The sequence below is a fragment of the Triticum dicoccoides genome, chromosome 3B (assembly GCF_002162155.2).
Source record: "Triticum dicoccoides isolate Atlit2015 ecotype Zavitan chromosome 3B, WEW_v2.0, whole genome shotgun sequence".
Taxonomy (NCBI): Eukaryota; Viridiplantae; Streptophyta; class Magnoliopsida; order Poales; family Poaceae; genus Triticum; species Triticum dicoccoides.
The window spans coordinates 777,135,992-777,149,720 of NC_041385.1; the positions used below are offsets into that span (position 1 = coordinate 777,135,992).

The 13,729-nt window shown below is 51.0% G+C and overlaps 1 protein-coding gene across 1 annotated transcript in view; it reads right to left on the reverse strand.

Annotated features, from left to right (window-relative positions):
* Positions 1-12,533: 12,533 nt before the first annotated feature.
* The window catches only part of LOC119282187 (calphotin-like), a 2,649-nt gene continuing 1,453 nt past the window's right edge, over positions 12,534-13,729 (reverse strand). The window contains exons 2-3 of the mRNA XM_037562502.1: positions 13,012-13,690; positions 12,534-12,894 (exon numbers count right to left, since the gene is read on the reverse strand). Of these exons, the coding sequence (XP_037418399.1) occupies positions 12,740-12,894; positions 13,012-13,690 (834 nt within the window). The 3' untranslated portion in view covers positions 12,534-12,739. The remainder of the gene's footprint in view (positions 12,895-13,011; positions 13,691-13,729) is intronic.

Below are 13,729 nucleotides of genomic sequence, written 5' to 3' on the forward strand. Positions count from 1 at the left end.
ATTACTATGAGCCTTGCAAGCAATGTAGCTAATGAGTTAGTTACAGAATGATGCATTACGTAACGAGCAAAGAGACTTGCCGGTAACGAGATTGAACTAGGTATTGAGATACCGATGATCGAATCTCGGGGAAGTAACATACCGATGACAAAGGGAACAACATATGTTGTTATGCGGTTTGACCGATAAAGATCTTCGTAGAATATGTAGGAGCCAATATGGGTGTCGGTGTCAAAACCGGTGGATCTCGGGTAGGGGGTCCCGAACTGTGCGTCTAGGCGGATGGTAACAGGAGACAAGGGACACGATGTTTTACCCAGGTTCGGGCCGTCTCGGTGGAGGTAAAACCCTACTCCTGCTTGATTAATATTGATGATATGGGTAGTACAAGAGTTGATCTACCACGAGATCATAGAGGCTAAACCCTAGAAGCTAGCCTATGGTATGATTGTTGTTCGTCCTACGGACTAAAACTCTCCAGTTTATATAGACACCGTAGAGGCCTAGGGTTACACAAAGTCGGTTACAATGGGAGGAGATCTTCATATCGTATCGCCAAGCTTGCCTTCCACGCCAAGCAAAGACCCATCCGGACACGGGACGAAGTCTTGAATCTTGTATCTTCATAGTCCGGGAGTCCGTCCAATGGTCACAGTCCGGCCATCCGGACACCCCCTAATCCAGGACTCCCTCACTAGCCCCTGAACCAGGCTTCCATGATGACGAGTCCGGCGCGCAAATTGTCTTCGGCATTGCAAGGCGGGTTCCTCCTCTGAATACTTCATAGAAGATGTTGAACACAAAGATAGTGTCCGGCTATGCAAAACGAGTTCCACATACCACCATAGAGAGAATAATATCTGCACAAATCTAATCTGCTGACGTATTCCTCAGCGTGACATCACGCCACGGCCAAGCCTTTATTTGAATCATTTTACTGCTCCACCTTAGCGCATTTAGCGAGGCGGTTTCCTTGGCACGTCTTGTCAAAGCAGAGATCGTGTCCTCTTATTCCGGGATTCTCATCAATACGGGCGTGGGTAACCCAACCGTGCCCTTGGTATGACTCCCTAATTGAAAGCGAGTCCCAAACGGTTACGGGGAGGGCTCTTGGTATTCAACCCCTTTATAAAGAGACCAAGGCTCGACTCCTTTTCTTTTCAATCCAATCGAATCCGCCCCTCGCCTCGAGTTCCAACACCCAAAGCTCTAGTTTTAGGCGCTTCGGACCTTCGACGATGTCTGGCTCCGACCTTCAAGGTCGGCGGATGCCTTCCGCAGTTACGGAAGAAGACGTGCGAAAGCTGAGAGATGCCAGGTATCTAACCGGCGAAATCTCGCATAGGATGCCTGCTCAAGGGCAGGCCATTCCCACTCCCCATCCCGGTGAGAGCGTGGTGTTCACATCTCACTTCCTTCGAGGGCTAGGCTTCCCGATTGATCCCTTCGTGAGGGGGCTCATGTTTTATTACGGGCTGGAATTCCACGACTTAGCTCTGGAGTCCATCCTCCAAATCTCATCATTCATTGTCGTGTGTGAGGCCTTCCTCCATATTACTCCTCACTTCGGATTGTGGCTTAGAACCTTCAAGGTGGAACCGAAGATGATCGAGGGGCAGCACGCTGAGTGCGGAGGAGCTATCATAAGCAAGATGGCCGACGCTCCATGGCCCGAAGACTCTTTCCAAGAGGAGTTCGGCTTATGGCAACGGGACTGGTTTTACATTACAGCCCCCAGGGGCACCACATGGGTGACGCCACCTGCTTTTCGCTCGGGTCCCCCACCACGGCGAGCGTCATGGGTCAATGAAGGGCTTATCTGGGGGCCGTCTAAAGACGTGCCCCTACTGCAGGACCGCATTCGAGATCTCCTAGAAAGAGATATTAACTTGACCGTAGTGGTGCAAGTTATGCTGATTCGCCGCACGCTGCCCTACAAACATCTCCCTCTCCGCCTGTGGGAATTTAATCTGGAGGGACCGCGAGTTCTTCAACATTTTATGGGTGCGACACCCGTGGAGCTGTACAAATTGTTCTTCGGATCACAAGCAAGGTGTCCGGACTTGTCCGAGGACGCAGGTCTGAGCTGCAATCGCCCGGATGCTCAGGTAAGTAGCCCCGTATTTGGACACGCCATCCATATTTTCATCATGAAATTGCCTTTTAACAGAGCTATCTTTTGAACAGGAGTGGATAGCGAAGCAAAGCTTATCAGGTGTCCAGCCCCCCTGCCCGAGACCGTGCCGGATCCCTTGTTAACCAGGATGTTGGAGAATATGCTCTCGGCGGAGGGCGAAGAGGGGAACCAAGGAGCTACCGCCTCCGCGAAGGAGGTTGTCAGGAAGGGAGGAATCGAGAATTCCCCCGACCTAGGAAAGAAAAGGACTGCCTCTGAAGACCCGGAGGGGATGGCCTCGAAACGGGGGAAGAAATCTTCGCTAGAGGGTCCGGCGCCGGAGAATGCCCCGGCCGCATCGCGCCCTCAAGGGGATCAGCTCTCCTCCGAGCCGTAAGTAAAGAGAGGGGTTCCAAAATGAGTGGCATCCCTGTTTTATTTCTGAGGAAGATAACCGAAATATTACCTTGCAGTTCGGATCTCAACCCTTCTCAGCAGAGCTCATCTTCAGGGGATCTTCATCCGGAGATGATGGAGAGCAAAAGGCCTCCCCTAGATGCACCGTCTCACGAGGCAGGCGACCCCGAGGTGTCGTCCCGGAGGGTTTTTCCAAGTCCGGACCCTGAAAAAGATCAACAGGCTAGTCCGGCACCCTCTAGTGCGCGGTCGCAGGGGTTGAGGGATCTGCTCGCGCGAGCATCCATCTCAGAACAACACCGTATGTTGATGAACACGGTGATAGGAAGGATTTCATCCACAGAAAGCGAATTGTACGAGGCCGCCAGGAGTTTACTGACAGGCTTTGAGGTACGTGAAAAAGTGTACCTTTTGGTAGAGCCGCATACATAAAATGCGCCCTGTATAAATAGTAGCCCCTGAGACTCTGTGTGTCGTCAAAAGTGACGGCGCGCAGAGGATCATAACCCCAGGTGTAATATGTCATCTTTTTATGAAGGTGGCGAGGCGTTCGGTGGCTAGCCGGACTGATGAATTTGCTGAGCTAAAGCGGCAACTTGACGTGGCGGATGCCCACATCGCGCTTGTAAATAAGCGGCTAGACGAGGCACAAGGTATGCTCCATAGACATCGTATAAGAGGGGTTCGATGCTCGTGCCTTATAAGATATGTGCTTAATGTAGATGGTGCTGCTGCCGTGGACAACATTCGGGCGGAACTTGCCCGAGCCAAGGAGCAAGCAAGGAAAAGTGATGCGGCTGCCGTTAAGGCGGCTGAAGAGCTAAAAGCCGAACAGGCTGCTCACTGCCAGAGCAAGAAAGTAATAGCTGAGATGGCTATAAAATTGAATGATGCTGCCGACCGCTGTAAATTTCTCGAACAAGGAGAGAGGGCGGCTCAGAAGGACCTTGAGAAGATCACTGCCGAGGCCAAGGATACTCACTCTGCAATGAGAGCGGTGAAGGAGGAGCTACGTCAGGCCGGAGATATCATGGCTGGAAAGCCCTATATGTTGTGGATGAAGTTCGGGGATCCTAAGTATGCTCCGTTAGACCGGCAGTGGAGTGCGGAAAACACTTATCTGGATTTGGCAGCGAGTGCGGCAGACGCAACCGAACACTTCCGAGGTCAAGGTGACAATGAGTTGGAAGAACTTTTTTGGTCGCAGTTCCACAATCCAGACCGCCCACTTTCGGTATCCGACCATTTGGCCGCCTGGGCGGAGCTAAACAGGTTATCCGGACTCTCCATGAAGTATGTTGCGAGTCGTTTGTGGCCGGGAGAGCCAGAGCCGAAGAGTTATTTTAGCTTGGTGTAGCAGTTCCTTGGTTCAGTGCCGCATGTTGATGCAATGAAGAGGTCAGCGTGCATAGAGGGTGCACAAATGGCTCTTGCCCGTGTCAAGACATACTGGGCGGATATGAAGGCCAGTGTTGTTGCATCCCGGGATTCGGACGAAAGCCGAGTACTTGCCAAGCACTACTTTGAGGAAGTTCTTCCGGGCGCTTGTTTAATAGAAGCGGAGTGCTCGAAGGATGTTTGTGTTCGAATAGCATGTGCTATTGTAAAAGGAATATTTTGATAGAATATAGAAGCTTTTTATACTTGTGCTTGCAAGAATTATAATACCTCCTGTCCGGCCGTTAATGTATATGTGTATACAACCTGAAAGATGGCAGTCGTTGGCTTCAGCCCCCACGCACATAATGCGGGGGTGTTCACAAAAAGGCGCCTTTTCACACTTAATCCAACATCTTGGTCCTATAAAGGAGGTGATAGCGCGGCGAACTAGGCAACCGGACTATAATGCTTTATCACTTTCACTTAGCCATAGGAGTTTCACAGTGGGGCTACTTAATAGCCCCTAGAGGCACCGCGCTCGCCCGAATTCGGGGCACGTGTGTGCCTGGACGGGAAGCGGCCCTTCGTTAATGCGGAGGAATCCTAAAGATTCCGAGAGTCATCGAGTGGTTGACCAGTCTCTCGCTATATCATGACAGTCAGTTTTCGGCTTTCTCTATTGAGGTGCTCGCCTGGCCGAACCGGGGCACAATCGCAGTAGTTCTCCTAGTGCCGTGTTAGCCGATATAACGGAACGTAAAGCAGCAAAACACAGGAGCCGGGCAAACCCAACATTTGACCAAAGACATGATTTGGAGCTGATGCATATAAGGCCAAACTCGCGATGCCGAACACTCCCTAAGGTATTCGGTCTTTATGAAGACGGGCCGAACCAAAGCCCTTGGTAAAAAAGCCCCTGGTGTCCAGGTACGCGCAATATTCTGACGTGGCCACATGCCAAGACGCGAGCTTCCTCCTTGGTTATAGCGAAAACCGGGGAATGTTGTCAACAAGAGACAGTAAATAAGGTTTACGCAGGGTCTTAATCTAAAAAGAATCCTTAAAACGGGCCCCTACTGCACGTCTGCGCCTGTGTCTCCGTTGTGCCATATCCTGAATGGGCGTAGCACGGTGTTCGTCTGCGAAAGAGAGGAACTTAGTAAAAAATAAGCGTGCGAGAAATCTATATTAAAATAAACAAAATATAGTACAGAGACATGGGCAGAATTGAGCCGTATTGTCTCCTGGCGTGAACACGCGGAGCCCCTTGTACAGGGTTGTGCGGCTATTAAGCCTTTGTAAGTTTACGCCGGACTTGTCGAGCCATGTCCGGGATAGTAGGGCTGGATTACTGTGCGGCTGTCCAGGCAGCCGCAGCATTACCCTTACTTTGGGGGTCAATTGATATTTCCCTTTAATGAGACGATACCTCGTGGACCGGGCATTTTAAGTGTAAGGGATGCATAATGCGTTATTGCGTTAAAGTGGGCGAAAGCTTCACGTCCCAGTATCGCTTGATAGCGACTTATGAATGGGGCGATGTGGAAGGTTAGGTTTTTGCTTCAGAAGTTGTCGGGTGAGCTGAACGTGACTTCTAACGAAAGGGAACCCATACTCTGGGTATCTGGGCCCGGCGTGACTCCTTGAAAGGAAGTGTTGCCATGGCGAATTATTGCTGGGTTGACCCCTAGCTTGCGGATTGTGTCCTGATATAACAGGTTTAGGTCACTGCTGCCGTCCATACGGACTTGTGTAAATTGGAGTCTGTCAATGATCGGATCCAGGACCAAGGCCGTCCAGCTTGCGTTTCGGGCCCCTCTGGAGCAATCCTGATGATCGAAGGTGATTGGTTGTAACAACCAGTGGAGGTGCTCCTTTGGGGCGGGCCGTATGGCGCGTATCTTCGTAAGCGCCATTCTATTTTTCCCTTTTGTCATCTGAAGTGAATTTACTGTTTTGACTTCTTGTGGGAACTTATTTTGTTCTCCGGTGTCCTGCTTGTGGGGTGCGTCGTCATCCTCGCTTGGTGTGTCGAGCCCCTTGTGTTCGGTGTTGAGTTTGCCGGACTGCTTGAAGACCCAACAATCTCTGTGGGTATGGTTTTTAGGTCTCCCGGGGGTACTGTGGATTTGACATATTTTGTCCAGGATTTTGTTGAGGTTAGATAGCTCGTCCCTGTCATCTTTGGGGGCGGCTTTTTCTGATTTTGCCGAGAGCTTTTGAATCCGGCGTTGACTGCCGTGCTCATCGGGCTGTTATCCTTGATCCGGCGCTGTTCTTTGTTACGGCGCGATTTCCCGTTTCCATCTCTGAGTTCGGATGTACTCGGGTCGCTGGTGCTGCTTCTTGCCAACCAGCTATCCTCTCCTGCGCAAAAGTGGGTCATGAGGCTTGTTAATGCGGCCATTGTTCTTGGCTTTTCTTGGCCGAGGTGTCAAGTGAGCCATTCGTCTCGGACGCTATGTTTGAAAGCTGCTAGGGCCTCGGCGTCCGGACAGTTGACTATCTGATTTTTTTTAGTAGGAAATCTGTTCCAGAGTTTCCGGGCTGACTCTCCGGGCTGTTGAGTTATATGACTCAGATCATCTGCATCCGGAGGTCGGACATAGGTCCCTTGAAAATTTGCCCGGAGAGCGTCCTCGAGCGCTTCCCAACTTCCCATGGTGTTTTCGGGAAGGCTTTTAAGCCAATGCCGGGCTGGCCCTTTGAGCTTAAGGGGTAAGTATTTTATGGCGTGAAGGTCATCTCCTCTGGCCATGTGTATGTGGAGGATATAATCCTCGATCCAGACTCCAGGGTCTGTTGTTCTGTCGTATGCTTCTATGTTTACGGGCTTGAATCCCGCTGGAAATTCATGATCCAGTACCTCATCGGTAAAACATAGGGGATGTGCGGCGCCCCTGTATGTAGGTGTGCCGCGATGTTTAGATATTTTTTGCGTTGCATTGCTCACTTGAGCTTGCTTTCTTGGCCCATAGATGGATCTGCTTGGACAGGTTTTTTGATGCGAATCCTTGGGCGAATCACGTGTCGTATTGTGTGTGGCGCCCTTTGTCGCTTGAGATCGATCGTGGGGGCGTCTATCCGCCCTGGTGGCTTCCTTGTTTTTTGACTGTGGGGGCTCTAAGGCCTCTTCATCAAATTCCGGTAGTAATTTCCGCTTCGGATAGCTCTTTGTGTGATGACTGTTGCCGTACTTGTGTGCGGTATTGAGTACTTTGCCCCATCTGATTCTGAGTGCACCTTCCGCTGTTTTGAGCTTCCGCTTCTGCTTTTTTAGGCTACGTGCAGTGGCAACGAGCCTTTGGTGGAGGTTCTGGTGTTCCAGCAACTTGTCCGGCGTGAGGTCGTCCGGACTATTATTTTTCCCGGGGACGGATTGTTCGGTTTGTCCGCCCTGTTTGGACGGTTGATGGCATGTTCGTCTTCCGTTGATTTGCCCTGCTCTATGGCTGGGTCTTTGTCGAGGTGGGGCTTCGCGCGGCGCTTACGCCGTCGCTTTGATTGTTTTTCGAGGGAGCGATCCCTGGTTGTGCCCTTTTGATCCTCGTCGTTGTTTCTTTTAGGCGTGTCCACCATGTATACATCGTATGATGGGGTGGCTTTCCAGTGCCCTGTAGGTGCTGGTTCTTGGTCGCCTCCTTCATCGGCGTCCATACCGTCGATGTCTTGGGAGTTGAAGTCGAGCATGTCGGTTAAATCGTCGACAGTGGCTACAAAGTGGGTGGTGGGTGGGATTCGAATTTCTTCGTCGTCCACATACCAACCGTGCTGACCATAGTCCGGCCGGGGCTCTCCTGACAAAGAGAGAGACTTTAGTGAATTCGGGATATCGCCAAAGGGAGAGTGCTGAAAGACGTCCTCAGCGGTGAACTCCATGATCGGAACCCAATCGGGTTCGATCGGGAGGGGTGCGGAAGATTCGGAGTCCGGAACGGAGTCCGGCACCTTGGAGTCATGGGCCTTGCAAAGGACTAGGCTGGTATTCGGCTCTATCGCCATAGAGATTGCGGCTACTGGGGCGGCGGCCAACCGTCCGTCCCCAACTGGCGCAGTCGGCTTCGAGCTAATGGTCGGAGCGGACACCTGAGCGGCGCTCTAGGCGCTGTCCGGCAGCAGAGCTAGATCATGCCCATCGTGACAGTGCGGCGCGCTCGGCTGTGGCTCGAATCCGTCGAAGATCAAGTCCCCGCGGATGTCGGCCGTGTAGTTTAATCTTCCAAACCTGACCAGATGGCCAGGGGTGTAGCTTTCGATCTGCTCCAGAGGCCAAGCGAATTGGCCCGCAGTGCGAAGCCGCCGAATACGAAGATCTGTCCGGGGAGGAAAGTCTCACCCTGGACCACGTCGTGGTTGACTATCGAAGAAGCCATCGGGCCTAAAGGTGACGACACAGAGGAACTCTCAATGAAAGCACCAATGTCGGTGTCAAAACTGGCAGATCTCGGGTAGGGGGTCACGAACTGTGCGTCAAGGCGGATGGTAACAGGAGACAAGGGACACGATGTTTTTACCCAGGTTCGGGCCCTCTCGGTGGAGGTAAAACCCTACTCCTACTTGATTACTATTGATGATATGGGTAGTACAAGAGTTGATCTACCACGACATCAGAGAGGCTAAACCCTAGAAGCTAGCCTATGGTATGATTGTTGTTCGTCCTACGGACTAAAACTCTCCAGTTTATATAGACACCGGAGAGGGCTAGGGTTACACAAAGTCGGTTACAATGGGAGGAGATCTTCATATCGTATTGCCAAGCTTGCTTTCCACGCCAAGGAAAGTCCCATCCGGACACGGGACGAAGTCTTCAATCTTGTATCTTCATAGTCCGGGAGTCCGGCCAAAGGCCACAGTCCGGCCATCCGGACAACCCCTAATCCAGGACTCCCTCAATGGGCATCCAGGTTCCGCTAATGGTTTTTGACCAGAGAGATGTCTCGGTCATGTCTACATAGTTCTCGAACCCGTAGGGTCTGCACGCTTAACGTTCGTTGACGATATAGTATTATATGAGTTATGTATGTTGGTAACCGAATGTTGTTCAGAGTCCCGAATGAGATCACGAACATGACGAGGAACTCCGGAATGGTCCGGAGATGAAGTTTAATATATGGGATAATGTTGTTTGGTCTCCGGAAGGGGTTCCGGATGTTTCCCGAAAAGTTTGGGTACGAGAACACGTTATTTGGGCCAAAGGGGAAAGCCCACAAGGTTTTTGGAAAGCGCAAAAGGAAGTTTTGCGGAGTCCACGGGCCAGACGCCAGGGTCCCTGGCGTCTGGGCCAGATGCCGGGAACTCTGGCGTCTGGCCCTGGAGTCCGAGAAGGACTCTTGCCTTTCGGGTGAAACCGACTTTGTGGAGGCTTTTACTCCAAGTTTTGACCCCAAGGCTCAACATATAAATAGAGGGGCAGGGCTAGCACCAAAGACACATCAAGAAACACCAAGCCGTGTGCCGGCAACCCCGTCCCCTCTAGCTTATCCTCCGTCATAGTTTCCGTAGTGCTTAGGCGAATCCCTGCGGAGATTGTTCTTCACCAACACCGTCACCACGCCGTCGTGCTGCCAGAACTCATCTACTACTTCGCCTGTCTTGCTAGATCGAGAAGGCGAGGACGTCATCGAGCTGAACGTGTGGAGATACACTCCCCTCTCGTTGCTATGCTTCACCATGATCTTGCGTGTGCATAGGAAATTTTTTGAAATTACTACGTTCCGCAACAATAGGAGCATACCATATCACCTTGGCAGGAACCCTCTTCCTGGGGCGCTCGCCGTCAACATCACCAGGGTCATCTCGTCTGATCTAATACCACAATGCACCGCATACCGAGCATGCGTTTAGATCCTCGTATGCACCGCGGTAGAGGAGGCAGTCATTAGGGCATCCATGTATCTTCTGCACCTCCAATCCTAGAGGGCATACAACCTTGTTTGTTGCGTATGTACTGTTGGGAAATTTGTTATCCTTTGGAAGCTTCTCCTTCAATATTTTCAGTAGCTTCTCGAATTCTTTGTCAGGTACACCATTCTCTGCCTTCCACTACAGCAATTCCAGTGTGGTACCGAGCTTTGTGTTGCCATCTTCGCAATTGGAGTATAACCCTTTTTTGTGATCCTCTAACATGCGATCGAACTTCAGCTTCTCCTTTACACTTTTGCATTGTCTCTTTGCATCAGCAATGACCCGGCGAAGATCGTCATCAGGCACATCATCTGGTTCCTCTTGATCTTTAGCTTCTCCCGTTGCAGCATCACCGTATTCAGGGGGCACATAGTTGTCATCATCCTCTTCTTCTTTGTTGTCTTCCATCATAACCCCTCTTTCTCCGTGCTTGGTCCAAACATTATAGTGTGGCATGAAGCCCTTATAAAGCAGGTGGGGTGTGAAGGGTCTCCGAGTCAAAGTAAGACTTTGTATTCCCACATATAGGGCATGGACAACACATAAAACCATTCTGCTTGTTTGCCTCAGCCACTGCGAGAAAATTATGCACACCCTTAATGTACTCGGAGGTGCGTCTGTTACCGTACATCCATTGTCAGTTCATCTGCGTACATCATGAATAGATAAGTGACCAAATTAATATAAATTCGTCATCACATTAAAACCAAAGTACATACATAGTTCTCATTGAACAACATATAGCTCTCCAGAGCATCTAATTAAACCATACATTGAAACTATGTAAAACATTTCAATTCAAAAACAAATGTGATCATAATCACAACTAAGGTAACAATTGATCCAACAGCATAATGATACCAAGCCTCAGTATGAATGGCATATTTTCTAATCTTTCTAATCTTCAAGTGCATTGCATCCATCTTGATCTTGTGATCATCGACGACATCCGCAACATGCAACTCCAATACCATCTTCTCCTGCTCAATTTTTTTCAATTTTTCCTTCAAGTAATTGTTTTCTTCTTCAACTAAAGTTAACCTCTCGACAATAGGGTCGGTTGGAATTTCCGGTTCACATACCTCCTAGATAAAAAATTATATGTCACGTTGGTCGGCATAATTGTCATAAACACTAAATGAACCAAATAGTTATCAAAGATAATATATACCACATCTGAATCATAGATAGGACGAGGGCCGACGGAGGCGGATACCTAAACCATCGCACTATATAATAACAAACAATAATAAAAGTAAGAAAATTACACAAGTATCTATCTAAATCATACAAGTAAGAACTTTTTTCTTTTAGAAAGAAGATAAGATCAAGAGGCTCACCACGGTGGTGCTGGCAACGAGATCGGCGCGGGCGATCAACGGCGGTGAGGACGGGGATGAGACAGGACGGACCGCCAAACCTAGAAAAATCTAGAGGAAAATGGACTTTGGACAAGGAGCTTCGAGAGGAGAAAGGTTAAGTGTGGCTCGGGTATTTCATCAAAGACCTCATGTGCATAGGAGGTGAGCTAGAGCACCACAAAGCTCTCACACGGCCGGCCAAAAAAATAGAGCACTCCACTACTCTGCTCGCAGGCAAGGGGGTATATATAGGCATCTCATTGGTCCCGGTTCGTGGCTGGAACCGGGACTAAAGATCACATTTGGTCCCGGTTCCAGCCACGAACTAGGACTAAAGGTTGTGGGCCAGGAGCGAGGTCCATTGGTCCTGGTTCGTTTCTGGAACCGGGACCACAGGGGCCAGACAAACCGGGACTAATGCCCCACGAGGCTCGGCTGGCCCCCTGGCCTCACGAACCGGGACCTATGCCCACATGGGTCCCGGTTCGTGGTGAACCGGGATTAATGGACTTATCTGGCCTGGACCAAAACCCTGTTTTCTACTAGTGACACCATATCCTCTTACTCCTTCACATAAGTGCCTTATATTAAAGTTATCAAAATCCGAAGTGGTCAGACATTTCATCTTAAATCGTAACTTAAATATGTTGCTTAACTTTGAAACCATGTCCTACTCAACTATAATCTAGTAAGTGAATGACATGTTAGTGGCTTACTCCCAAATGTTGTCCATGACCGTTGACGTGGCTATTCGAATAGGTTTAACACAGACACACTGTAGAGGCTATACACTTTACCCAGACTATAGACTCCCAGTCTAACATATCATGTTCATAGCATGGCACTGGTGTCTCCGACCTCCCGAAGGCTAGCCCTGGCTCAAGGGGATCTGGGTCCTTGCCACCGCGTGGCACTACTATTCCCCTCAGGAATCTTTCGAGATCTCACTAACCCAAGCCCTCTAACTTTGGGCATCTGGATCCGATGGGGAAGGGACTAGAGGCGGAAGGAGGGCGCAGAGCATCAGATCCAAGCAATCGGGCCGACGCTGCAACCCTTGAGCCACAAACCTCTTGCGTCGATGCCTCACCGCCCACGTGGCCGAGAACTTCGGCCAGCAACCGCGGCCGCCCTTGGTACCCCACCACCCAAGGCCACCGTGCCGGCGCACCAAAGGCCCTCCACTCGAGTGACGAAGCATAGGAGGCCTCATCGGCACCCTCCTCGATGGATGGGTGAGCTTGCCCGGCGGCTGCCTCTGGTGGAGGCAACGAAGAGGGGGTTGGGGGTGGCGGCGGCGCAGTGGAAACACTGGTCGCCCCCACCATACAGGGAAACACGTACCCAAAAGCATGTGATGGTACCTAGCTTAATTGTTGTTGGATGTAGATCTAGCCAAACATTCCCGCGTGTACATAATTTGTTTCTACCAATGCGTCGATACGCAAAGCTTTTTACATTGGGGAAGGATCCTTTTGGCTGAAAAAAAAGGAAGAGAGCAAACTGTACATTCAGTGGTTCATACACGCACAATACATCCGAGTTGGCTCACATCTCAATTTCAACTAGACGATGACTCGACCGGAGCGACGGCTGGTTCTTGTTCTTCGCCGGCCTTCTTCTCTTCCTCGACGGTCAGCTTATCCTCCGCTCCCTTTTCCTCCGTGCTTATTGCGGCCTCCTTCACATCACTGGCTTTTTTTCCGTCCGATTCCCCTGCAAACGGTAACCACAGATCAAATCGAAATGTTATAAAATGTGAGAAGAAACAAAGAAATCTTGAACATGCAAATGTGCAATGACATTGTTAGCAAATGAAGAAATTGAACCTACCATCATCGTCTCTCAAAGTGGCCGCGGATGTCTCCTCCTGTTCTGGCTCCCGGGAGACGCTCTCGGCCTTTTGCGGAACGACATCGGCCTCCTCGACAGTGACCACCTCCTCCTCCGTCGCCGTGGCCTTCATAGTTAGCTCGGTCTCACCATTGGCTTCGACTGCGGCCTCTTTGACGGCAGTAGGCTCCGGCAGCTCTGGCTCGTTTCTCAGATCGTCGTTGTTCAAGGAAGGCGCGGGTTGCTCTGCCGCCTCTGTCACCTCCACCTCCGGCACCGGCTTGGTCGGGAATGCGGCGCTTTCGTCCACGTTAGTTGCAGGAGCAGCCGCCCCGGTGGCAGTTTCGTCCTCGTTGGCCGTCGTCGGGACAGGGGCGTCTACGGTGACGGCATCTTCTTGCTTCTCCCGCGTGACCACCGGCACAGCCTCGACGGTGGTTGCACTTCCATCTGCCTTGGCCACCGGGGCATCCACCAAGGCGGTAGTTACACTTTGCTCATCCTTGGCGACCGTAGCATCCACCAAGGCGGCCGTTACACTTTCCTGCTCCTTGGTCACCGGAGCGGCCGGGAAGGAGGCAACGTCAACCTCCTCGGCGACCGGAGCATCCACCAGGGCTGCAGTTTCACTTTGCTGCTCCTTGCTCACCGGTGCGGCCGCGAAGGAGGCAACGCCAACCTCCTCGGCGACCGGAGCATCCACGAGGGCGGCAGTTTC